General features: G+C 43.0%; 1 protein-coding gene across 2 annotated transcripts in view; it reads right to left on the reverse strand.

The window, feature by feature from the left end:
• Window positions 1-27,296, reverse strand: part of EEPD1 (endonuclease/exonuclease/phosphatase family domain containing 1) — a 59,082-nt gene continuing 31,786 nt past the window's right edge. For both annotated transcript variants that reach the window (XM_085226597.1, XM_085226598.1), the window contains 6 exons: window positions 24,677-24,728; window positions 10,479-10,589; window positions 7,819-7,953; window positions 6,524-6,656; window positions 1,035-1,229; window positions 1-500 (listed from right to left, as the gene is read on the reverse strand). In XM_085226597.1, the coding sequence (XP_085082723.1) occupies window positions 304-500; window positions 1,035-1,229; window positions 6,524-6,656; window positions 7,819-7,953; window positions 10,479-10,589; window positions 24,677-24,728 (823 nt within the window). In that variant the 3' untranslated portion in view covers window positions 1-303. The remainder of the gene's footprint in view (window positions 501-1,034; window positions 1,230-6,523; window positions 6,657-7,818; window positions 7,954-10,478; window positions 10,590-24,676; window positions 24,729-27,296) is intronic.

The raw sequence follows: 27,296 nt of genomic DNA on the forward strand, positions 1-27,296 counted from the left end.
TACAGTATTAAAAGTACACTTTATTTTCTGTACAGTTCTCATCCGAATCTCCAGGCACGGAGATGGGTCCATCGCATCCCTATAAAAAGTTACGGGCCACTCTGTTGCCGTGGGACACCCCAGAGCTGTCCGTGAAGGGCACGGAGCGAGAGCCATCGAAGGCAAGTGCTGATGCTTTCTGGACATGGGGAAGACAGGTGAAGGAGGAAGAGGGGGAAGCAGCTCTTCTGCTCCACAGCTGAGTCTCCAGCAAGCAGAGCTATGGGCTGACCCCTGGAACAGGAGAGACACCTCCCGTTCACGTCATCGTTCGTGTTTAGTGTTTGAGTCACGCTCAACGGTCACCCCGTTTCCATTCCGCGTCACCTCCTTCCTGTTCCAGTCCTTTTCCATGTAAAATTCAGCTAGCACGGGGCAGTGGTCTGAGGCTACTCCACCCCAGGACCAGTTATCAGGGATCCATGGGTTCGTAAGACCTTCTCGCACAACAGCCCAGTGACCTGCAAGAAAACGAATCACACAAAAAGACCAGTATGAAAGAGGTGCCTGGATTTAAACACATTTCCACAAGCTTGCAAAAGAAATACTTAGCATGCTAAGGAATTGAAGGCAGCTATAGGAAGTCATAGCACCATAGGATCAATAAGGTCAGAAAAGATGTCTAAGATCATCTAGTCCAACCACCAACCACATGCCCACTGTCCATGTCCCTCAGTGCCACATCTACAGGCTTCCTGAACACCCTGATAGACAGTGACTCCACCACCTCCCTGGGCAGCCTGTTCCAATGCCCGACCACTCTTTCTGAGAAGAAATGTTTCCTAATTTCCAACCTGAACCTCCCCTGACACAGCTATTACCTCTTGTCCTATCAGTTCTTATCTGGGAGAAGAGGCCGACCCCCATCTCACTACAAGCTCTTTTCAGGTAGTTGCAGTCCAGCAGTAGTAGTTGTATGCCAAGCAGTATCACTCACATTTGACCCAATGCTAACCTCACACAGGCTACGTGACTTAACCAAAAAGAAACTCTACCTGTGAAAACCTTCTTCAGACTCCGGCTGATCCACATGTTGTCCAGTGACTTCGATCCCTGGGGGTTCTTTGTGCTGATGTTGGTAAACGTATTTGAAGGGACCAAGTGATGGAATTTCTCCTTCCTCAGTATGTCATGGTCGCTGCTGTCGGGAGCCTGGTTAAAATCTCCCAGGATGATCACATCTTTTTCCCCTGGAAAAGAGAAAAAATGGAAAGAAAAAAGAGAAATGAATGGAAAGAATGGACATCCACAGCTTAAAAGGAAGAAGAGGAGGAGGTATACAAATGAAAGGACGAAATAGACAAGTACTTTGTAGCAAACCTGACTTTACTCTGAACTCCTGAAAGCAATGCTGTTTGAAGCCTTTTTCTCTACTACTTACTCACGGCCATCGTGTCCAGCTTGTAGCAGAGAAGGCTCTGGAGAGACCTCACTGTGGCCGCTCAGTGCACGTTTCTTGTCTGTTTTTAAATATCAGCTTGATTACACTAGTATCCTCTATTTGCTATTCACAGTGACAAATACAAAGAGTAGCATTTCTAGTCTTGGAGGTTTGTAGAAATCTGTGACTTTGTAAGCTTATTTTTTTCCTTCTGCTCCAAAAGTAATGCCTCCTACTTAATTATGTCAGCCCATGACATCAGAGGTGGATGTTGGTGGTATGGCAGTAGGGGTTGAACCTTTTCACCAATATTCCATTACATTTTGTTGCTGTGTGACAGATGGCAGCAGAGGGGAGGTCTGACCAAATGGCATCTGACATGGAAGTGCAGATCAAGCAAAGCCGTGGCACTGAATTCCTCCATGCAGAAAAAAATGGCACCCATTGACATTCATCAACACTTGCTGAATGTTTATGGAGACCAAGCAGTGGACATGAGCACAGTGAGGTGGTGGGCGGTGCGTTTCAGCAGTGGCAACAGCAACACGAAAGACAAGCCAAGTTCTGGACAGCCATGCACAGCTGTCACACCACAAAATGTAGAGCACCTTGATCACCTCATGCATGTGAACTGGCAAATTACAACCAGGGAGCTGTGTACAGAGCTGAATATCAGCTTCAATGCATTGGAAATGATGGTGATCACAAAATTTACATCAGGTGGGTTCCACAAATGCTCATCCAGGAACACCGTATACAAGTTTGTCAAGACCTACTGAACCAATACAAGGCTGAAGGTGACAGTTTCCTGGATTGCATCATTACATGTAGTGTCACCAATATGAGCCAGAGTCAAAATGGCAGTCGAGAGTGGTGACGTGAATTCCCCATCAAAACAAAAGTTCAAGACGCAGCCCTCAGTGGATAAAGTGATGTGCAATGTCTTTTGGGATAGGAAAGGGCTGATCCCTCTGGATTTCTTGGAACACAGACAAACCAGCAGCTCTGACTGCTACATTACGACACTGACTAAGCTGAAGACTCCAGAAGACTTTTTTTTTTGCTAGTATATATCAGAGCCCCAAAAGTGCAGTGTCTGTTCTAAACCTGCGTGTCGAAGAAATCTCAAGGAACAAGCCTGAAATGCAGCCTGCAAACTTGTTGGCAGCAGGTTAGTTCACAAACCATGCAGACACTCACTGGCTATAGAAGCTCTCATTCTCCCAGATGACTGAAGAAATTCTGCTGAACTTGAATATGTTAGAATTTGACTAGGGCCTAATTTCCAAAGAAACTAAGAAAATGACATGAAATACTTGTTCAAAATGCCTTTTTTCTGTGGAAATAAGATTATCTCACTTATATCTTATTTCCAACCCCGAGTAAGAAAAGAAACTCTGGGCCTTAATTTTATATCCACAGCATGTGCTCTCCATAGCTCTACAGCTGGAGATGGAGATATCCCAGCTGTGCAATGGGATAAGAGGAAAATGGACGTGCCTGCTGCCCTGCCAGAAAGGTGTGATGAACTCCAGGATTGTGATAGCTGAGCAAAGACTGCTGCAACACAGACCTTGGTACTGTGGAGGAGAAGGAGGAATCTAAAACAGGGATGCACCAAAAATGATCACAAAGCTGATTTCAAAGAAGGCCACTGTTATATTCTCTACGTGCCTTTGCTTTCTGTGATTGAAGTGTGGAGGAAGAGGACTGAGAGACTGTTCTACCGTAAGCAGCACTCGTGGATAAACCTACCTGCTATGTGCTGTTGCTGTACAAGTAGCCAGCCAAAAGAGGGAGCACAAGTTAAACAATGAAATCTATCGCACTCTTCTCTGCCTGCAGTTCTACAAAGATGAACTGAGGGCAGGAGGCAGAAAGACTGATGATTTATGATTTACAAAAAAAACATAAATACTTCTAAACGTGCTGCTTGCTGAGAAACAGAGAGGTGATGAAAACATAATGAAACTACTTGCGGCTTCTCTGCCCTTTGCGAGCCATGCTCATATTGAACACGACACGATGTTTAAATATTATTCTGCAAAGTGCAGTGATACTGACCTTCCCACCTTTAAAAGAAAGAAAAAAAACAAGCCCGAGCCCAAGTTATTTTAAGATTTGTAGAACCCAAAAGAAAGTCAGTGCTTATCTAATGGGGAAGCACGAAGTCCCCTGGAGAGAACTGGTTTGCTCTCATAATCTGAACAAAGTGCTTTCACAGTGCCTCTGAAATGCCACCTTCCTCTTCTGCAGCTCTCATCTTGGTGAGGCAGTCAGGCTTCCCTTCCTGCAGCACGCCAAGCAGCATGCTTGCTGTGAGCTGGCAGTGCAAAAAAGCTAAGATCTGGACCAGCAAGATGAATCTGATGGTTTCATGTCTGGGCGTCATGATGCTGCAGGAAATTGCAACAAGTGCAACTGCCGCACTGCCGCACTCCTCCAGACTAATGTTTGCTGAATGGCCAAGGCAGTGCTTGGATCCTGATATAAAGGGGGGAAGGCCACTCTGGAAAGGTCTGGGGTGCACCCTTGATGGGGATTACAAATTACAGACAGGCAGGAATCCTAGCAACAGCATCTCGATCCTGCGCAAAATATTTATTTTAGCAAATCCTCCAGCCTTACGTGCAAAATGTCTTAAAAATCATAATCACAAATGGAAATTTTAACTGACTGCTCAGTTCTGAACGACTCAGAAATAGCAGAGCCTAAAATAATCGACACCTAGATATGTTCGTGGAATCAGGTACAAAGTCAGTCTGGTGTATACACAGGAAATGAGTCACTGTATTCTTTTCTGTTTTAAACTTTCTCATGCAGAACAGATAAGCATACAATCATAACACAACATCAAGTGGACAGAGAAGGCATAAACGGGGTGCAGTGAGCATTCAAGAAGCCAAAACTCCATTTTCCAGCCCATCACCAAGGGAAAGGGTCTCTTTCTGGTCCTCTCAACCAGAAGCTCCTGGTGCTCCACGCAGCTGCAAATCCCTAGCAGAACAACTGTGCAGCAGACATCTGCAGTGCTTCATTTTGTTGCCCTGCAGCAATAGTGAAACCCTCGGTTGTTCCACAGCAGTACAAAGGGACCCCTGAAGTCTCCCTTGACTTCCACATGCCCTGAATCAGTCCCTAACGAGTTAAACAGACACTTAAATCCCCACATTCTTCCTGAAGAGCACAAAAACCAGATCATGGAAAGGATGTGACAGCACTCACGCTGGTAAGAAGCTCCCTACCATCTCTCAGAGGTCTTCTAGGCATAGCTTCTGATGCACAGGCACTGTGCCATATGGCCAAGCCAGATGGAAGAAGATGACTGAGCCAACCCTGGGTCCAAGCACTACAGATAGTGTCTGCATGGTCATGGTCACCACAGTGGATATGAACAGGTGCAGTGCTTAAGAGAAGGCAGAAGGGTTGCTGCAGAGTTTGCTACCAGCAGCAAACAACCACCAAGTCTCTCTGGTACAACCGAGAGTAAAGGAGGACAAGAAGAAACCAGGACCCACTCATCTGATGGGAGAAATATGGGTACACAGCTGCTCTGGGGGATGGAGACGTTACAGGAGACTGCCTAACTGAATTTCTTAGCATTTTGTCTTTGTAAGACAGCAAAGAAGGTGCCTGTCAGCAAAACGGGATCAGAAACACGGACTGATTGGAATAGCAACAAGCAAATCAGCCTTAATTAATCATATTTTATGGACTGGCTTTGAAAAAAAAAAAAAAGATTAAAAAAAAAAAATGTAATTTTAAGCCTGCCATTGATTTTGGCTGAGTAATTCAGTGCTCAAAATACCATGTGTGCACAAGTATTTGTTTATGAAACAAGACCTGCATCCCACACGTTAGGAATTTGAACTTCACCTTCTGTGAAAGATTAAGTCAAGAACAAACACGCTCCAGTGAAGTGCCCACCACATGGCAATGAAAACAAAAACGAAAAGAAGCCCTCATGTCAACAGTCTAAATTTAGATGCAGAGGAAATGCATCTCTGTTGACTTCGGAAGAGCAACACAGTTATCTGCATCCCGATTCAGCCTTCTGGGATTAGACAAATGACCCTTTTGTTTGCCTTCATCCTTTTCTTTCAGGAGGTATGTGGACAAATACTTAAATCTGTAGCAATTAAAAATAGCTCCGACTGACTTCTTGCAGCTCTAAAGGAAAAACAAGGGAACATGCATAAAAACTGTAATTACCTCTTGTGTTATACAAGAGGATTTTAATGCTTTCAAGTGACTGACCTTGCAAAACTATGCCAAGAGGAAAATCATCATGGCTGCAACCTTGTAACCCTTTTACTTCTTTGTGAAGTAGTAAGCAAAGGGCTAGATTTTTCTATTCCTATGAAAAGATCACCAATGCCAACACCACTTTGAATCTGAAACCTGCTGTTCTGCTCCACTGGAAACTGAGTTAAATCTGCAAGAATCAGAAGAAGAAGAAAAAAAAAAACAAACCTCAGAAGCGAGGTGAAGAAATTCATCTGTCTATTAAATTGCTCAAGTTGAGATACAAATTCTGGTGTCACTCATCCTGGGCTAAAACCAGAGCAACTTGTCTGAAACCAACAGAATTGTTTTACTTATTACAGCCATGTACTAAAGGTGGTTTCTGGTCTGCTTTCTCATTAGCAAGCATCTCCTGACTTCCACCGGGTTTCCCAAAGTGCTTCCAAATATCCAAAAACAAACAAAGAACAAAATTCCTTTGGGAAAAAGCCATAAAGTTTTGTTCTGATATTAGGTGGATCCCATTTCCACGAACACAGTTTTAACCCAGTATCTTTTTCTTCTGTTTGTTTGGATTTGCTCTTATGCTAGCATAAAATCACAAGGAGATTCACTTGAAAAGCGTGGTTGAAGCCAGTAGGATCTTCTGAGGTATTTGTGTTAATTAGAATAGATTGTAAAATAATGAGCAGAGAAAAAACACACTTTGCACGCTGAGTACCATTCAAAGAAAGGTAAAGGCAATGAACAGCTGATGAGGAAACTTGTGAAAGCTGCACTAAGACAGTTACATCCATATGTGAAATTCCTCTTGATTAGGTAAGCGCGGATGCTAACTCAAGGAAGACAACACCATACCTTTCAGAGACTCCTGCAAAGTCTGTGCAAAGGTTGCTAGTTTGTGGCTGTCATGGTTCTTCCCTGCGTTGTCCCCCACTGCAGGAGCCAAAGCCAGGTGAAGGTTAACCAGCGTTAGGTCATTCATCCCAACCTGGGGGAGGAAGGAGGGAAATCATTGCAAAGGGAGGTCAGAGAGCAAAGATATTCACCTGTTCCATACACTTTTGGCAGTAAGTCCTGGTGACTAGGACCCATTTCATGCTGCATACAGTGTGTTGTGTTTTGTCTTGGTGTTCTGGGAAGACAGTTCTATTTGCACTACTGTGGCAGCCCTTCAGTTCTGGGGAAATTGATTTTTGTTGCAGTTTCTTTCTACAGCAGCTGCAGAGAGAAGCTGACTCTTTACAAAAACCAGTTTATGCAAAACCAGTTGTTATTAAGCTACAAATAATGGCTTGGTCATTACATGGACTAATTACTGCTCTCCTGTGATCTGCCTTGGCCTGCCACAGAGATTAGTCATGAAACTTAATGTACCTTGAAATGAGCCGCTGGCTCCCTGTAATCCTCTGCTTACCTTCTGGGACTCACTTTGTCGCGTGGCACAAGTAATGCTTACTTCTAATCTTGACCTGCTTATTTATTAGAAACTTCTCTCAAACTCCCTAAATTGGATACAGCCAGTGCAGAGAAGGGGGCTGTACATTTACTCATGCATACACACAAGAACAGCTTGGAAAGAGTCAGTTTCCAAATTGCATGAAGTTCTCTCATATAGGTGCAGCCTAGCGAAAAAGCTTCAAAATGGAAACTCTGCACTGTGCCAGCAATGTAAGAGAGATCAGCCTGAGCATCTCCGAAGCACGATGCCTTCTGTGTACATCTGTTCTGCTTACACTTATCCCATCTCCCTCCATCATTTCTGGCACTGACCAGAACCACAGAGCCGTGGCTGCCTGCTTCTCAATACTCAGCTCTCTAAAAGCTGAACGAGGTGACTGGTGATTTCTCTCAATCCATCAGAGCTGCAGGCACTGCCAAAGGTCCACTGGCCTCATGTGCCTAAATGCTCCCTTGCAGCAGGGCTCCCTCCCACAGGACTAAGGGAAAGAACTGACTCTGGTGATACACCTCACCTACTAAGATCACTAAGCACCTTCCTGTAACTGAGCCATAAGAGACTGATGAACATGGATTAGCCTCATGCTAATGCATTTTTTTTTAATCTGTTAGGAGACTCTTTCCAGTCTCTTGTCCAAAACTTTTAAATGAAAGCTGATCTCTGCAAGGGTCAATAGGCAGAACTGAGTTACCTTGAAATGTGCAATATATGGGTGAGGGTATGAGTGTCTCCCATTGCCATTAGTCTGTACGTTCTCCTGGAAAGAAGCATCTTTGAGCTCAATGCCAGCTGTTGTATCCCAGAGAAAACCAGAATATTCGACACCCTGCAATTAAAGCAAGAGAAAAGCCAATAGTAAGATGTTAAAAATAAAACATTCTGCCCAAATTACGAAACTTTAACTTATGTTTCAGTCAACTTGGTATTGCTATTGGCAACGGTGTATTATCACTTCCCAAATATGCAGAGGTGGTAAAAGGTGTCTATTCTGGCGTGGCATCTGCTGAGGGCAGGAGGTAGATCTTGCTGTGCACTGGCTGAAGGGAGAAACAACACCCTAGGACAGACAGAAAAGCTTTTTTATTTCACCCTGGCCCTAATCCCCTCCTACATGCAGGAAGAATGGCAGTCCCACTGAGCACGCTGAGTTGAAGTGCATGTTGCCTTGCTACTCACACCTGCATGCTGGCTCTTGGACCCCCGGGTAAGCAGAGCACTGCTTTCTCCATCCAATATTTTCATAAGCTGCTCTGTCTTACACAGGTAGAGCACGTTCAGGACTGCTGCAGTGGTGAGAGATTTAGCTGCAGCATCCTGTGTGCATCTTTGGGCTGACACATGCCCTTCACTTCCTGCTCTTCCAGGCAAGGAATCTGATTCTTCTCAGTGTGGTCAATAATAAAGTAGTTTATGTCCCCAGCATCCCTCCTCTGCCAGTGGTCAGTGGTACTCATTTATGAGGAGAGCACAGTTGGGGTGCATAGTTGCATGTCTTTCTCCTGACAAGCCTCTTCCAAGCACCAGCACATCAGTGCAAGCAATCCTTTCCCATTTTTTCTCTCCACACCACAGGTGATCTTACAGACTTCTGTCATGCCCAAGCTAAAATTACCCAGGCTCATTCAGCCTCTTGGCAAGACATCTGGTCTAGACCTCTCAGCCCTGTCAATTCTCTCTGTCTCCTTTCCAACTGAAGTGATTCATGTTCAGGTTTCCACTTCTTTCATCCTAGTGTCTATCACCCTGCAAGGTTTTCTTGGACTACTCGGGAATGTGGCATTTCCAGAAAGCTGTCTGCCCCCATTACGCCAGCAGCAGTATTTAATTCAAAGCCTGTCAAGCATTTCCTCTCATCACACACACACAGTTTGCCTTGGTATCATTCAGACCTAGTGAATCACAGTTAAATCCATCTCAAGGAAAAGCTTTCCATTTCAACTGCAAAAAGAAAGTGTTATCTGTTCTACTGTATTCCTATGAGCCTTGAAAGAAAGTATTAAGTTTGGCTAAAATCCTTTGGTGGCATCTTTGGCCAACTCACCACCAAACTCCATCTCATGTCTGAAACCTGGGTAGGCTACAAGAAAAGACATGGAAGAATAGAAGAATAGCTCAAATCAGTGTTTGGTAGGAGGCAAAATAACTGGGAAATGTGGGAGCACTGTCCACTATTTAGCACTGCAGATCATCCCATGAGCAGTTTGTGCTGAAGGTGCTACATATTAAGAGTAACACTGCATTACTTCATTGCACTGTGTTTGTGTACACAGTGTCCAAACAAAATGAACCCATCAGGTAACCTAAGGGACAGAAAAGGTTTTTTGGCTTTGTGAAGGGTGCTGTAGGGTAGCCAGATTTCTCTTCTGTAAAAGCACCTAAAGAGAAGAGTCAGTAAGTAACATTTCTGTTTTTAGTTTGGCCACAGACTTCTCCACAATTTGAGAAATCCTTCATCCTTACATCCCTACCAAAGTACATGCTGATTTTTAGTTATTCGATCCATAGTCAAAACTTTCATTGTTGTCTTTGGAAATGCAGCTCAAGAAAGAACTGACTTAATAACCTACAATGATCCTGTTTGATACCAGCAGCCTCCAATCTGAGGAGGACTTTGCTCTGAAATCCCATTAGCACCCTTGAAGGGAAGAGGTTTCCCTTGGGACAGACCACCTCTGGCTACCATTAGCAAAGTTCAGCCCCATGCAGCTCTACTCTGAATACTGGCAAGGGTGGCAGGTGCAACCATCACCACCTTGGCATAGAACAGCACTGTGCTGTTTTTCAGTGGAGTCCAAGGAATATTTCTAACACACGTGCAGGGCACCTCAGGAAACATGCTTGATAAGCTCCTCTGCCAGATGAGGACAGCATGCTGAACAGCCCTTCTGTAGGGTCTTCGTTTGTAAAGCTGTAGAACTGGAAGCTCTCCCAAATTTCAGCCAGTACTGTGTTACATAGCAAGCTCAGCTGACTAGCAGAAAAAATGCAGAAGTACTGCAGCGTATCAGGGGCAAAACGAAGGGCTCTTTCCTTGTCCTAACACACAGCCTTTCTTTTGCACTTCTGTACTGTCTTTATCTGTTATTCATCCCCAAAACAAATGGGCACATTTTTCCTTACAAGTGTGCCACAAGCTGGGGAAAATGATTCTCCCAAAATATCAACAGGACAGTCAAATTCTATATAAACAGTCAGCTTAAAAAAAAAAAGAAAAAAGAAAAGTTACCAACCTTGCCAAAAAAGATTTGCAAAATGTTTTGCCTTAAACATATGATTAAAAGTATGTCCTTGGTTAGAGGGGAAAAAGAAAAAAAAAGTGAAGCAAAAGTTCAAACATAGAGATTAATGTACCTTAGGTAGCTGGCCTGAGGGTTTTTCGGAAACAACACCCTTCCAACATCCTCTAGGGCCCTTCCACTTGCGGATGTTTGGCAGCGTCGGCTGGTTCAGCTCCATACAAAACTAGAGACAGAAAGGGAGGTGGAGGAAAAAGATCAGCTTTGTAAGACTTTCAAAAGAACTGCAAAGAAGCATGCAAAAAGACATTGATTGAGCGCACCGTGGAATACAGCCCATAGTCTCTACTGAAATGTTAAGCAGTGCCCAGCTACAAATCTGAGGTTGTTTCTGCCTGAGGCCAAGGAAGTTGTATCAAATTGTTAGCTACAGAATTTAAGCTCTGGTTTTTAACCACTGCAGTAGCCTAGGCCAGTCCCAAAAGGGAAGCTTGCTAATGTGGAAAGAACAAAAGCCAGCCTTTAGCACACGTGTGGGATGCAAAACCCCTGCTTCCCAGGAAGGCTCACACAGGAGGAGGTCAGGGACGGGCCCCAGAGATGTAGCATCAGTGGAGGCTGGGTAAAAACAATCCTGCAAGCAAAAGGTACTGGAAAAATGCCTAAGTTTCTTCCTTGGGCTCCTCTTCCCCCAAAGCACCGGCCTGTGCTGGGGAGCTGGGCAGGGGGCTCTGGGGGCAGGAAGCAGCAGTGCTGGCTGCTCTCCGGTGATCCAGAGGGGCCAGAGGAAGGGAGAAGTAAGACTCAACAGCCTGCACTCAGCTGACAGAACCACTTTGGGGTTTACAGCTCCAGGAAGTGCCTGTGGCTTGAAAGGAGGTTCTAAAGAAAAAACAAGTTGGCATGTGAAGAGTTCAGGCTAATAAACCTCAAACAAACTAATGAGCCAAGGGTGGGCTGTGAGTACTGTGAGGGCTGCTAAATCAGAGGAATGAGATCCTCCATGCTATGAGACGTGCATTTCAATGGGCAAGTAAAAAAATGACAACCAGAAAACAGGTACCAGAGCCCAGCTGTGCATGCAATACACGTGCTGTAATAGTACCCTATGCACTGACTATGGCTGTGGAATGGCAAATGCATTCTGGATGCTTGAGACTTCTTGTCCACGCAGGGACTGGCTGCACATCTGCACACACAGCAGATCTTTCTGATGCTGCCCACAGACACTGGCTTTCCTGGGCACTGCTGTATAGCCACAGCACTCGGACACATTTCCATTGCCACACATGTGGCCAGAGAGCTACAGAGACTGCACAGTAATACACAGCAGATGGATGCTGGAACTGCAGACACATTGGAAAGAACTCACATCCACCTGGATATGGTCTTGCAAGTGAAATAATAATAATAAAAATAATAACAACAATAAAAGCCACGCATTGGAAAACCTGGAGTCAGGAGCCCCTTGTATGCAGACACTATGAAATACTTTTTGCCAGCAGTTTCAGAGCGGAGCTTCCTAGGAGAAGCCAGGACCCTTGGCAAAGCTGCTGTCACAGAATCACAGAATCATTAAGGTAAGGAAAGCCCCCTAAGATCACCAAGTCCAATCATTCATCTACCACTCATACTGTCCACTAAACCATGTCCCAAAGCACTGAGGAACCCAGGACTGGACACAGTGTCTGCTACGCACAGTGGCCCTCTGTGGTGGGACACACCTCTGGCCAGACTCGGTCTGAAGAGCTGCCATCTCTTGGCAGATGGTAGGGTGGTAAGGATGATATATGGGCATAGTGAAATGGAGAAAGGCTACACCTTTCCAGCTTGCCAACTACTTTTCTTCTCACATCTATTTTACCTTTACTTTCAAAAAGACAAATCAAACCTTGCTCTTTTACTAACTGTCTTATCTGTGAGTTCAGTATCCTGGATGCTGAAGCGGTAAGTATTTACGTGTAAGATACACACAACCCAAAACCAACATTTTCCTATCTTGGAAGGCCAAGACACATTTCAGTTTTTCACTCAAAAGAGTGAAAGCTGACAAAAGAGTTAATTTATCTTTGGGTTGCTGCTGCCCAGCAGCCAGCACAAAGTGCACGGCAGGGCTGAGTAATGTTACAGAAACCATCATGTTATTAAAAAGAGCATCTGCAATCAAGTAGTTCGAATATTTTGTTTCCTCCAAATTGATTTTCTTTAACTTTGCTCAATTAGAAAGACAACAAATATGATTATATGGTTTGTTTGGACAAAGCCATCAGCCAGTTCTGGGTACAGTTTCAGCAGCTGAGGGCTTCCCCTGCAGCAGCTGACTTTAATTCATGCCCATTTTCCCTCAGGCACACAGATTCTGAAGCTCTGGCAGTGTACTTGCTTAGGTCATGTTTTTTGCTGAACTGAGAAGTGTCTTTCTTAAATCATGTTCTGCCTGTGAAGCCCAACATCAAACAAGATTACACTTTCTCTTGGCCTGCACAGGGCATGGAAAAAATATTCCTCCTTCTTTTGCAAAGTTAGATCTACATCAATTCCTTTGAGGAGCTGTTACTCAAGCGGTAAAGAAAAGACTTGAATGAAAACCTCAGGTCAGAGCATTTCTTCTCCCCCTCCCCCAAAATCCTCATAAGGAGAAAAGTTCTAGCTTTGTTTTTCCTCACGAGCCTTTCAGCCTGCAGGTTTCCTGGAATGAAATCAGCTTTCTTCATTAAGTCCTGTACGTAAGTGATCCAAAACTCAAGCACATACTGTGTGCTACCTGCAGCAGAAGGGCTCCTACACAAGGACCCCTCCGGTGTCGTGGTCGCTCCTGCAGCTTAGTGCTAGCTGTTGTGGTAAGTGCCTCTGGGCTGCAGGAACGTACTGCACACAGGCTCTGGTTGTACTCCAGGCAAACAGATCTGGAAAGGTGACCCCCTGTGACAGCCACCTGCCTGCCACCAATGCTTGGAGCCAACAAGGGCCACCATGCCAGGAACTGCGACAAGCCCTGTGGCCTTTGCTCGCCATCAATCCATCATTTACCCAAGCAGGGAGGATCTGAAGACGTAACTGCTCTCTGTTTACCCTGATAAGGAGCCTGTGCCAACTGCTGCCAGCCACTTCAGAAGCAGACGGGCAGGAATAAGGTTATGACTAACTGGAAGAAGTTAAAGACATGCATGTCTGAGCAGAGACTGAAGAGGGAAAGCAGGGTGTCCTGGCAAGTGTTAATTGTGCAGCACAGGTGCTAGGGAGCACGTTGAGCCAGGTATGCTTCCATCCCTTGCCTGAAAAGAGGATGCACTGGTCCTCTGAACATTTAGGAAATCAAATGCGACCCGGGAAAACAACGCATAAGGGCTCAATAAAGTCACATATAATTATGCATTTCCGATCAGCCAGTGATGCCTCCTTGGAGGATGCTTATTTCCACACCTGAGTCAGAGCACAGGCTGCAAAGAGGCTGAAAAGACATCATATGGAGGAGCCGCAGTATGAGCCAGTTATTAGGGCACGGTGCATCTTGTCTCGGTGCACCAATCATTGCCTCAACTTCAGAAAGGCACTCAAAGCAATTAACTGTTCATTTTCTTCAATTACCACAAAAGCTTTCAGGCCAAAAGGGTGCAGCAGCAAATGTAAACGACAACTTGCTTCTTCAAAGCAAAGCTGGTGTTAGTGCTGCTTAAGAAAGAGAATTTTATCATGTTGGCCTGTCACATCACAGGTGGATGCTGGTGGTATGGCAGTAGGGGTTGAACCGTCCCACCAATATTCCATTGCATGTTGTTGCTGTGTGACAGACGGCAGCAGAGGGGCAGTCTGACAAAATGGCATCTGACATGGGAGTGTGGACGGAGTAAAGGTGTGTCACTGAATCCCTCCATGCAGAAAAAATGGCACCCATTGACATTCATGGACATTTGTTGAACATTTATGGAGACCAAACAGTAGCTGAGAGTTTGCTCTATCAAATGGTGTTACTGTGTTTGCTCTTTATATCTGCTGTAGTTTTTTGATGGAAATAAATAGGAGGCAATACTTTCAGAATGACCTACGTATATAACACAGTCTCTGTGTTTTTAAGAGGTACTGGGGGAGTAAATTCCATGACTAGACAGGATGCATATGAAACTTCTATCAATTCCTTAGCATTTCAGATATGTTAAGGGATGGCATATGAGTAAAGACTTGAAATCATCATGGTGAAAGAGACCTGGAGTACAAGCAACAAAGAGTGAGGGAGTTGGCAGCAGTTGAAAAGGAGACTTTCAGCATCAGAAAGACAGACATTTAACTGTATTATCATGTCAAAATTCACCACCTATTTCAAACTGCAGATCCTGGAAAAATCTTGAAGTAGAAATCTGGGCCTGTAATTCAAGTTGTCTGACAGAGGGCCGTGCAGTTGTGTCTGGGTTCTCACATAACCAAACATAACAGCAGAGAAGGAAGCATTATTATGGCTAAAGCCTAAAACAGACTCAACACTGGCTCCTTTTTCCTACTGACAATAGTGTAGTCTCAGGCCTTCACTGCTTGTTTGCCTTTCCCTGAAGCGTATCCGTTTCCTGTTTGCAGAAGTAACCAAACCCCGATCACTCCTAAAAACACACACCATGGGGATGCAGACGCCGATGTGTGGGATGCACTGCAGCCTCCTTCCAGAGGAACCACACAGATAATGCAGGGGAAGGGGGTGGCCCTGTGCTATTATGACTAATGTTTTATACATGCCCATTCGATTACTGTCTTCCAGGAAGACCTCATGGAAGGTTTTGTAATACTTATCAATCGTGTTCTCCAAGCACTGATAGTACAAAAAGGCAAACAGAACCTGGCAGGTAGATGGAGGCCTGCCAGACAGATAATTATTGGTATTTTCAAAGGAGAACAAAACTCCACAGACAACAAAGGTCTCAGACATATTGATACATTTTGTTATGGAAAAGGATTGCTCTTTCTCCCTCTCACAAATAACTTTACAATGAAGAAATACTGTATTTAAAGTGTGGTTTATAAAAGCCAAGTAACAAACTTTAGGAGAAAAACTGTATGAGGAAAGCTAAGATAAGGAAGAAATCTATTGAACATGCCACAGATGCAGTTACTCCTGGCAAGGTTATCAGCCCATCTTGCCATGTTAGTGCGTCCTGTTCAGGCCATGTCATCCGGACCCGGGGCAACATCTTCCATTCTGTACTCACTGGCTCATCCCTCCTAGGGCTAAATCAAAGCATTAAGATTGATGACTAAGTCCAGCCACCCTCCACGCTCTTTGCAAATGTGATTTAATGCATCCCTCGAACAGCTCCAGAAACTCACTGCGAGCAGCAAAACAGAGGCAGAGCACTTGAGCACTGCCCATCCAGCTGCAGCCTTGACCAGCATCTCTCTTCACGCATAAAACTGCACCTATAGGCACCATCACAAAGCTTGTTTGCTGTGATAACATGCATACACACAGATCTATATTGGAAAATATGAGCTCCTTCCCAGTGTGATGCAAGTTGATTGAAGTTTTCTATTGCCCTACCTCCACTACAAGGCTCCAGCTGTGCAACCAATCCCTGTTCTCTAAGTTAGGTACAATGAGCATAGTTCAGTCTTGTCTGGAAAACATGCTGCTTCTGCTTCTCACGTAGCAGACCAGTAGAAGGATTTCTTTTTTTAGCTCCTGACAGCTTCAAGCACCATGTTATGGGCTGGAGAGCAAGCATCTACTATGCCAGAGTCTCATCATCCAAAAGCTACGTGGCAACCTTTGTCCTGAATTCCAGACTCTGCTGCAAAGATCATTTCTAAGTTCAATACAGAAAAAAGGAAACCTCCTGGGTTGAGTTCCTCAGAGGAGACAGGATGAGGAAGGCTCACTGTCCAAGCCCACTTATGTCCAGCATAGGCAAGCAATTAAGTTGTCGAGATCAGGGTAACTCTGAGTACACACAGAGGCATAGCTCTAGTTACCAGAGGAACACCAAAGCAAAGCATGCATCCCAACATTTTTAAAACAAAACACATCACCTTTGCAGGAGGTATCTGAGCACCTTTATGAGTCCGGCTGTGTTTGGAGCCAGCCCGTGGATTTGAACCAAACTGGAACACGAGGCTCAGTTCTGCAGCTGCTGTATTACTCACCCATTGTACTTCATGAATGTGCGGGAAATAATTATGCTGATAAATTTAACATTATCTCAATTATCAAAAGTTTATAACGATTTGTTTCCGTAACACAAACCTGTCTGAATCAAAGCGGATTTTTATTTTTTTTTTAAATGAGGCTTTTTTTAAATGAGGTTGGAGAGTGGTAGGAACATTAGTTTGCACCCTCAAGTTATTTGTTTTCCTTTCTGAGTACTTCTTTTGGAAAAATTCAACAATGAGCTTCTACACTGTCCTCCCAGATGAATTACATACAGTTCACCACAGTCACTCGACTGCTTAATTCCGTGTAATATCTGAGAGGAAATTACATTCTTTATCCTTGACAATATGATTGAAAAAACAGACTGCAGCACATAAAAACAGTTCTGGGCTCATCTTTTAATCACAGTGTTCCTGGGACAACAATTCAGATCTTCCAGCTTCATTCTAAACACTAGTTATTATTCATATAAACAGTGTCTTTTTATAGAGTTTGAAAAGGAAGACACGGAAAGCTTTGGTGCAGAGCAGCGAAATAACTGAAGGAGGCAATGCAGTAATGTAAGTGCTGGGGGCTCCATTAAGGTGGATATACGATGCTCAACTGCATTTTGTCAAAATAGGGCATGAAACATCTCTCAGTCAGGCTGTCATTTAACAGGACGCAATCATAACGTGTGCTTGGCAGAAATCTATGCTGCCTTTTTGCTATGAAGGAGAACATCCATACTGGCCAACTTGTGCACACGAGCAGTTTTGCAGGCTTTTAATTTCTCACGTTTCTACTACAAGCCGAGCTTTTTCCTTGTGCTTCATGGGACAGACTTATTTTGCAGAAGACTTTTCCCGAAGACTTATTTTCTTACTCTTAAGAACATTATTTTAAACATAATACCAGAATTAAGGCTCAAGTGTTTGTCAAGGATGGGCATAAAGCCTTGCGATTCCTTCCTGAAGCCTTTTGAAGTAAGTGTTTTTGTCTGCATAAGTAGGCAGTATAATCATTAACAGCATAATGGCATGCTAAGGGAGCTGATGTGCTATAAAGAAGAACAAAAAAGAAACCCTCATGATTACAAGGGTATCTTTTTCATCAAGCTGCTTTTACAGGAGATGAGTGGTTGAGTTCAAGCACTTTCCCTATATTGTTATAAAGCAGTCTGCTCAACTGGTTGGCTCTGCTAAAATCATAGCCGCAACACAGATGAATTATTTACTTATTACTATGCTGCCTGCTGTAAATGTTCAGATGCTTATTCATTTTTTCCGTCTCATTATTTCCAAACAAAGAAGACAAGTTTCATTTTGCCTTCACTTCAGCCATCAGAAAAAAAGCACAGAGCATCTCTCAGGGAACACACACATCTGCTTAGGGAAGTATTACTGAGATTATTAAAGCAATGAGGCAATAGATGTTTTTATTGTTTTTTTTTTTTAATATTACAAGCGTACTGCTACAGAGAGTGCTTGAAGCAGCGACCAGAGCTCCAAGTCTTCCATGAGGTGTGCTACTGAATGCTTAGCCAGAGTGCAAAGAAGTAGTTCATGCTGTACCATACCCATGACAGGGAGGCTGGAACCTAGATGATCTTTAAGTCTCTTCCAACTCAAGCCATTCTATGATTCTATGATCTTGGCTACCACTTTAAAAAGCCACAGCTTGCACGGGGGACAGTTTCCACTGGGACAGCAACCTTACTCACCCAGCACACACCACGACTACAAGAGCTGAACATCAACTTATCAGAACTTAGCCTTTCATATAGAAGGTAAATAAAAGTCTGCCTATGAAACATGAGACCCAAGAGTGCTAAGAACCGGTTTCTTGCTCACCAGTTAAAACCAAACAAATGAATCCAGTGAGCTATTTGCCATGATCTGAGTCTGCTTACCTGCACATAGCCTTGAGCCAAAGGGAAGACATTGTGCCAACACAAAGAAAGAACAAAAGGGAAATCATACAGTTTTGAATATTATTTATCAAGGAAAGCTGCACAAGCACAGGAGATAACTAGGTCTCAATCCACTGCAATGCCAAAGTTTACCCATTTCAACAGATGCAAGTAAGATTTTTTTTCTTGAAGCTTCTGGGATATACCGAGAGGTAATGTTGGACTGTGCTTCTAGTTCTTAATTTAAAGAGTCTGATTTGACACTCATTCGTCTCTGAAACAGCACATTCTTTATTTAAAGGTTTGTATGAGTCATAGATGGTCTTCTGTCTTCACACTGCAGCACCCACTCCTCCCATAGAGGCCACACACTGTTCTCCAGTCCTGACCAAAGCTCTGCTCAAACAGATGCAATGAACTCTGGCTCCCCATAGAGAGCATACACATTACTTAATTCATATAAACAGCCAAAAAAGAAAAAAAGATTTAGGATGACATTACAAAACTCTTGCTGCTATGACAAACTACTAAACAGGGAAAAAAAACGCACAAACATAAATAACCTTACTCAAAATGCTTCAAAACCGGTCCTGTTCTATGAACTGGTTTTGTCTTCTGCCACCTTACAAAAGAAAGCAAGGAAAAAATGACAGACCAAGGACCTTTTTTACTCACAGACAAAACTTAAACACATTTGTAATCATACATTTTTCATTTCTCCTTAGTCTGGAAGCGTAAAGAATGATTCAACTGATGGATAAGATTCTGTCTTGGGACCAAACTAGATGCCTCGCCAAAAAAAAAAGCCCATCTGGTGTAACAAGCAGTCTCCATATCCTAGTTGTTACAGATGCATAGCTATGCTTCCAGACAGAATAACAGAGCACCTCCTAAAGAAGGGCATTTTAAGAGCTACCTGTGCCCTCCATGGCTCCCAGTAATGTGCACAGCATTGCTTCGTAAGAAAAAAGATGGAAAACACAACTAACATTCAACCAAGATAAGTCAGAGATACAAGCAGGTGCGATCATGTGCTTCCCATGCTGCAGACCACATGGATAGGATAACCTGGAAGAAGCCTTCCATATTATAAGAGGTGGTGTCAACAATTCAATAGCAGAACATTGTGATTCCCCTGAATGCCATCAGGTATGTCACATCTGAGTCAGAGCAAAGTTGATGTTCACATCCAGATGATACACTTCAATTGCATTTCAACTTCTACACATTTCCTTTACACCTTTGTAAAGTCTGGGTTGAGCTCATGGCTTCCCTAACAGTTACTGTGACAGAAACCACGGCCTTGTGCTCCAATCAACTGAAACCAGCTTAGTGGTATATGTATATAATAGGTGTTCTTCCCTTTACCCTGAGGTTTCTGGATCTAGGCATGAGGTCTAAAAAAGATTGCACTCCTGAGCATTACCTGTGCACAGGTTGCAAGCAAGAGAAAGGAAAGACAGAAAACAGGAAGATAGCATAGCCCACATCTCCTTTTCTTCCTCTCTGAAAGCTAGACTGCTACTGTAGGGAACATCCTAGCATACTTAAGTTTCAAAGGGGTCAGCCTCTTTCTGGAAGGGACAGTTCTGAGAACAGACAGTAAATGTAACCGCTTTCCAGCAACTAATTCATTCACTGTCAATTACCTTATATTTTTTAATCAGTAGTTCTAAAGGCAAGGAGGATTGCAAGAGGCTAGGACAAGCCCTGTCTCTCAGAGACTGCTGCAAGATGCTGCTCTCCAGAAGATTCAACAGCAGTGACAACGCAGGATATTTTGGCTGCGCAGGCAACAGCTACACTCCAAGTGGTTTAACCTGCAGAGCTCAGACAGCAGTCACAGAACCTGCAGTGGGGATGCCCTGTGCTTCCCATAGGAATCATCAATGGCAGCTCCCAGGCTTGCGTTGGCCTGAATGCGATGAGTAAGGTTTGCTTGCAAGGGCAGCATTTAGGACATGAGCAGCCACTGAGCATTCTTACCAAGATGATGGGCCAGACACATGGCTCAGGTGACCAGTCGCAGCTATTATATTATAGTGCAGCTACAACTAGTGAGTGCACACACAGCTTTGCTTACCCATGTACATGGAAAACAGGAGCTCTCTTCCAAACACCGCAAAGCTCCTACGGATAACCTTTCCCAAATAAACAACCTGCCTGGCTCTGCGAGGGATTTTATAAAGAACAGAGATTACAATGGGTTTAATCACGATTAAACACTGATCTGGCTCAATCTACTCAAAAGCAGACAAAAGATAAATAAAAAACCTCCAGCAGATTCATTTCATACTGGAAATTCTGGAACCTCGATTGACGTCATACTTTTTATGTTCAGATAATATCTGGAGGAAACAGTACACTGGATGAAGAAAACAAAAGCAAATTTCTAGTTAAAATTCTCTGTGCGCCGTGTAGAAAGGCAAACACTACAGCAGGGATTTCACAGGGCAGCTCAGCATTTATAAGCTCATTTTTCACAGTAGCTGAAATTTCGCTGTTAGCGTGATGCCACTGAAAAGAAAGAAGCACCCCCTCCTGTCCTCATCTCTTGGGTTTTACTGTAAAAGTAGGTAAAATTACTCACCCTATTCAACACTTAAAGGCATTTCCCCTCAGACAAACCCACTTCTGATTGCTGGCAGGTAGCTACCAATCAGCATACTAAATTCTCTTACTAAATAATGCCACCTCCTCGGTGTCACTTCAGTTGTGGCTCACTGATTCCTCAGGCATGGTGTGAAAATTCTACATGACAGGAAGGCACTGTATGTAGCGAGCATCACCCACATACAAGCATCTACTTTTTCCTATGAGTGACAAAACATAGGAAATGGGCTTCCCATCACAAGAGACAATTCCAGCCATTGGTATTGCTGAGAAAAAAGTCAGAAAAAATAGCACAGATTCTAGCATATGCTTGCTTACATTTGTGTGCTAAGCTTTCATTTTTATTCAATGGGATAAAGATGCTCTCTTCAAGGAAAGAAATAACTTTCTGTACGAGGAAGAAAAAATTATCTGGAGAAGCCTGATCAGTTTACTCATTTTATCATCCCAACTCTTTGTGTCCACACCAGCATTACTGCCCAATGGATAAACATATAATGTTTGGCCAAGAGATGGAAGAGATCTCTTCTATAGTAAGTCATCTAGAAGCCATGTGGCCACATCTGGTGCCTAACTAATGCATCCTACACTTCATAGCTGCAGGACCTCAACACCAGGTAAAGGACTTTCAACTCCTTTTTATTTGTGACTTCCAAAGCTTCACCAGTGAAGGTGAAAATCCCCAAACAGAGAATGGAAGCCTACTGGTAATTAATTTCTCTTCCTACTTTTGTTTTACTGACCTCTTGGACCAAGCTCACATAAAAACAGAAATGTGCAATCAGCAGCAAGACAAAATTTGACATGAAACTTGTATCTTGCAGCTTGAAAATCTATCAACTTCAACAACGTTATCCCTGAAAAAATGACAGTTCTCACCCCAATTCCTATCTTGCATAAGCCTACCCGGTGTATCTCTAAATCCCTTCTCACAGCAAGCAGAACAATTGTCATTCTGTAAATGAATTCCACACTTCTAAAAACTGCTGAGCAGATAGAATTACACAACTTGTGCTTAGTGGGTGGGAAATCAGCAAACTGCTTGATCTTTTGAGTAAATTGGATGGTCCTTTCTCATCTCAAGTAACAGCAGATGTATTTATTTATTAATGTACAATTAGGAACATAATGGCTTACCATTACTTGATCCCAAAAGAAAAGCTTACCTTATAAAATATTTATTAAATAGAAAGCTGTTGTACAGATTATTTAACTTTCCACAGTAACTTAACTCTCAAGGAGAGACAAACTCAAGAACCAGAGTTAATGCCTGGAGGGCTGCAGAAGGAAATTTTTGACAGAATACAAGGATATTTTTAGCTTTGTATTTTACCAAAACACAAAGTTTCACAGAGATACAGCCAGATGCAAATAAACTACTTACAGGTGACTGAAACACAAAATCACAGCAAATGTCAAGGATAACACCCACACCCACATTTAATTGCATGGAAGTACTGATCCAAGGCTGACTGCAGCTAATGGGAGCATTCCTACCCATTTCAGTTTAGTCTCCTGCTCTACATATGCTTAAGTGTTGCTTTTACTGGAAGAAATACTGCAGAGGTTTCTGCTCACCCCAAGCCTGCTATGCAGACCATAGGAAGTCTGCTTGCGATGTCCATCCCAAACTAAAAGATGAAGTAAGTGCTCCCTGCAGTGGGCACACAAAATATGCAGGAGAATGGAGAAGTCCAACCCAAAAGCACCATCACTACTTTCTTTTAAACATGCAGGCTGAAGGAACAACAAACACAAATTTAAGTATCTCTGCTGAAATTAAGCAAAGGTGAGCTAATTTACTGCAGCTGAGAACATGGCCCCAGATTTCTATCAGCAGTGCCTTTAAGAGAACACACCAAGTTAGTAGCAAAACAAAGAAAAAAAAGTATTCTGAAGACAACTCATCCTATGTGTCTGCTGGCATCAGGCACCAATGACTGCAACTGTTTTGGCATACTTGTTGCATTAGGAAATGCAAAACGGATTTAAATACTGTAACAGAAACCAATGTGAAATGTCACCTGGCTAGGTGTCTCACTCTGGTTATTATCTAAAAAGAAAGATCCAGAGCTGTGCTGGGGACCCTGGCAGAGGAAATGAAGCTCCTTATAGAATGAGGCACGCCTGCATACCTGGGTACCTAAAATATTTCTCTCTGCAGTCTGGATGGCCTCACACCCTTGTGGGAAGGAGACTGTCACAGAGGCAAGCTACCACCTGGCATTCTGCCACCTGCATTCATGACTGCCCTGGGCAAAAAGTCTGTGGCCCTTCTGCAGCAGAGGAATGCCAGCATGTCAGCAACACCGTCCTGTGACAGCCAGGGTGAGCTGGGTTAGCAAGTAAACATGCTTGCCATGCCATGTGGGTATCTGCTGGGACGGCCTGAGGGACTGTGGCCAAAACAAACACAAACATCCCAACTTCCACCCAGAATTTTCTCCAAGTAGAGATGACTCTTGTATTCTCATGTAACCTGGGTGTTTCCCAGAGCTCATCAATTATTTTCCTGTTTAATTAATGGGCTGCTGAGGTACTTACAGGTGCCAGCAGTACTCCACAAACGCCTGATGAGCAGCACCAAGGGGAAGACAAGCTTGTTCTCAATGTAAATGCAAAAAGTACTGGTAGACTTTTGGCCAAATTTCCACTGACAAACATCAGGGTTTTGAAAATTTAACAAGCTATGTTTTTGCATAACACAAAGCTTCTCATGGTGGGATCATGTTCAGTAGCCAAGATGGGAAAAATGTGTAAAAATAATCAGATATGTAAGACTATATCTAATGGGAAAAACAACACAGATCAAGGTAGCCAAGGAAATAATGACGTACTAGAAATTGTGGTGCAATAATTTTAGGTTATTATGTCCATAGCTAACTTACAGAAATCTTTCCATGAAAAAAGAAACCAACTGAAAAATCAATCTTGTAATGAGTATTAAAATATTATTTAATAATATTCTGCATTCCTGCAATATCGTGCAGATATATGATTTACAAATACAAAATTCAGCATGCATTTTCAAGCCTGAACCTGCAAGTGAACGGAGCAAGACTTGTTCTAGCCTACTTTTAGCCTCCTGTAGTTAACAAATAAAGTTAACAACTAAAATTTCTTTAAACTTACATAATTCTATACTGTTGTTTTCCAGAGGAGTAAACTGGCCTTTTAAATTCTTTAAACTTGGCACTGTATGAAAGCAGATGTCAAATATTCAGAGCTCAATTTAGAAAGATCATTTTTCTGCTGCAGTTTTTCTGAAGAGCTTCCTGCACAGCTTCAAACAATGGCAAAAAGAGCAATTCCCACCAGGTCATTTTTTCTGGCTAAGCCTTGTTTTCGGAGGCCTTGGGCCAAGAGGAGGTGTAAGTCTGACAAAAAGGTGAGAAATATACTGGGTGTGAGATGCTAGAGAAGCTGACTACTGCAAACAATGACAGTTTGGTAATATTAACCTGTTTTGCAAGAGGAGTGGCTGTTCCAAGATTATTTTAAAAATACCAAAAACTTGGACAAAGTGTTGTCTCCTCAACTACACGTGCTATGTAGGTGGAAAGAGGTCCTGTTTTATGCCACATGATTTTCCACAGAGTTAAGAAATCTTACCAACACAGAGTGCTTTAAGAGCTCCAACCTATTACTACTGTTGTACTAGACACATTTTAAATACCTTTTCCAGTGCTTCTCTATCAAGCAGCTCCTGCACAGCCAAAAGCTTGATACTGTAAGAAAAAAAAACAAACAGAAAAGAGAGTGAATCACTCCATTGCAAGCATTACAGAAACACAAGTAACAGCAGAACTGAACTTCTCCTTTTAGTTTCACGCTTGGAAGAAGCTTATAGAAGTATAGATGAAAAAGCACTCAGGATATAATAAAATAATGCAACAGAGAAACGGTGTTACTTTGCTTTGATTTAGCTGTCCCAAAGAGATTTTCTGGTTTCTGCCTTACGTGCACGTCTGAATCTGATTTACAAAGAAACTGCATTGATCATTACATTTTTAATACCCTAAGTTAGCACTGAAGGACCTTCTGAACAGTAAACACAGGGAAAGAATATAAACATTTATATTATTTTTAATCAACTCAGTTCTTCAGTACCAACAACTTCCATGAGTTTTGCAATAGCCATTCCCAGGGATTTACAGTATTACAAATGAAATACAATAACAAAGACAACCTGGTTCAAGAAATTTGAGGGAAATAGGAGGAAAACATACATAACTGTTTGAAATTGGGTTAGTAGAGACTGATCAATAATTATTCTGATAAGGCCACTTGCTAAGCAAACCGAACTTCCTCACCTACTGAATCTTTCCTAAGTTTGCCTCTAGAGGCTAAAACCTATTCACTGAACTGCGTTTAACAAGTTGTCCCAGCAGGATTTTGCCCTGTAAGACCAGTTATTCAGACAAAACCAAGGTATGTAAAAGAACCTTGTACCACATCTACATTTTCGTTGTCAGTTTAATGAGTAACTCTAAATTACCTGTTCTTCATTAAGATTGGTTATTTGTACGTGTCCCCATTTACAGCAAAAGCCCCATCTTGCCCAGACTAAGGAATTTCAGGAAGAGCTTGTTGCATCCCCACCAAGCTGAAGCGCCTCTAGGATGGAGAGGAACCTGAAAGCTGATGAATCTCTACAGATGTTCAGACCATTACAAGTCACATCTAACTAAAATCAAGAGCATGCCTGGGGCAGGGCCTAGTGTCAATTCCCCATTCTTTTTAAGTCATTGCATTCTACGCTGAACTCATCCTCCAGTTTCTTCCAGTACAAAACAACGGTGATTTTTCCACAGATGGAGCCCAACAGATGCACAATTTAGGTAACAACTTCCCTTAATGACCCTACCCAGTCTCAAAAACACTTGCTCAGTATATTACCCTTGCAGTCCCAAGGAAAACTTCCTTTATTCAGGGTTACACAAAGCTTTGTGTTGCAGTGGAAGAGTCAAATTATGCATATAAATATTGTTTAAATTACTCTCATGACTCTAGGCAGTCACAGCAAAGAGCCACGACAGTAAAAAGCTCACATTCAATAAAGGGTGCAGAGCTGTTGCAGCAGTCTGCCAAAGGACATAATCTGCCACACACGACTACAAGAAGTTTTATCAGGCTTTCTGAACCTCAGAGCAATGTTGCATAATTCTGGAAAATCCACCAATGTCCTACACATTAATTATGTATGTCCATCCTATAACAGCAGCCAGCAAAACTTTAGTTATGCCCTTCTATTGTACTACAATGCTTTGCGTTACAAGTATTCACAGCCTGAAACGCTCCACGCAAATGTCTTTTCACTTTAATGTATTTCCAGTTTTCAGACCTCTTCAAAAGCATCACAAAAAGCCTACATCCAGAGAATTATAAAATAGCCCCAGACCATCAATTTCCAGCCTCTAGAGCCTATTAGTACCAAGACGAAGAAGACTGGAGATGGTTCAGAAATGGCTGTGGATGCCCCATCCCTGGAGGTGCTCAAGGCCAGGTTGGATGGGACCTTGGGCAGCCTGGTCTAGTATTAAATGGGGATGCTGGCAGCCCTGGATGTGGCAGGGGGGTTGGAACTTGATGATCCTCAAGGTCCCTTCCAACCCAAGCCATTCTGTGATTCTATGATTCTATGAAAAGGGAGATAATCAGGAAGAAAAAGTATTCCAGTGAAGTACAGAAGCAATGAGAGACTGCATTTAAAAATACTGTAAGGATGTGCATTGCCTTGAACTTTGGAAGGAATCTTGGCCGATACATCATGGATATCACTATTCTCCAAATAACATAGGTGGTATTGATATGGCCATGATCAAGGCCTGCCTCTGAATTCGGGGCTCACCTCTTAGCGTTGGGTGCCCAGCCTCTGGTGCAGTACGTTTTGGAGAAGCACAGGAAGGGCCAGAGGGAGAAAGTCTAGCATGCACGTGTGGAGAATTCAGAGTGCTGACAGCCAGTGGGAGTTCTACAAAGACTGCTTCACGTCCATGTGTACACAGTGAAAGCTAGCAATTTGCCACCCCCTTTCAAAAGCTGTACAACGGCTTTGTAATTACGCAAATTACTTTTTTATTTTCTTTTTGAAGGCGGTCCTTGCCTGACACTTTGAACATTAAAGGTAAAATTCATCAACTGATGCTGTTGATGCCTCTAACAATTTACCGATCTGTTTCACAAACATTAATTGTGGACTACCTGACACTCAACAGCTGCACAAGAATGACAAAGTAGACAGTCAAAATACAAGTATGCAAGTAGAGATACACATCTCATTGCACAGTTCTACC

The sequence above is a fragment of the Meleagris gallopavo genome, chromosome 6, assembly GCF_905368555.1.
Source record: "Meleagris gallopavo chromosome 6, MGAL_WU_HG_1.1, whole genome shotgun sequence".
In the NCBI taxonomy this organism is placed as follows: domain Eukaryota; kingdom Metazoa; phylum Chordata; class Aves; order Galliformes; family Phasianidae; genus Meleagris; species Meleagris gallopavo.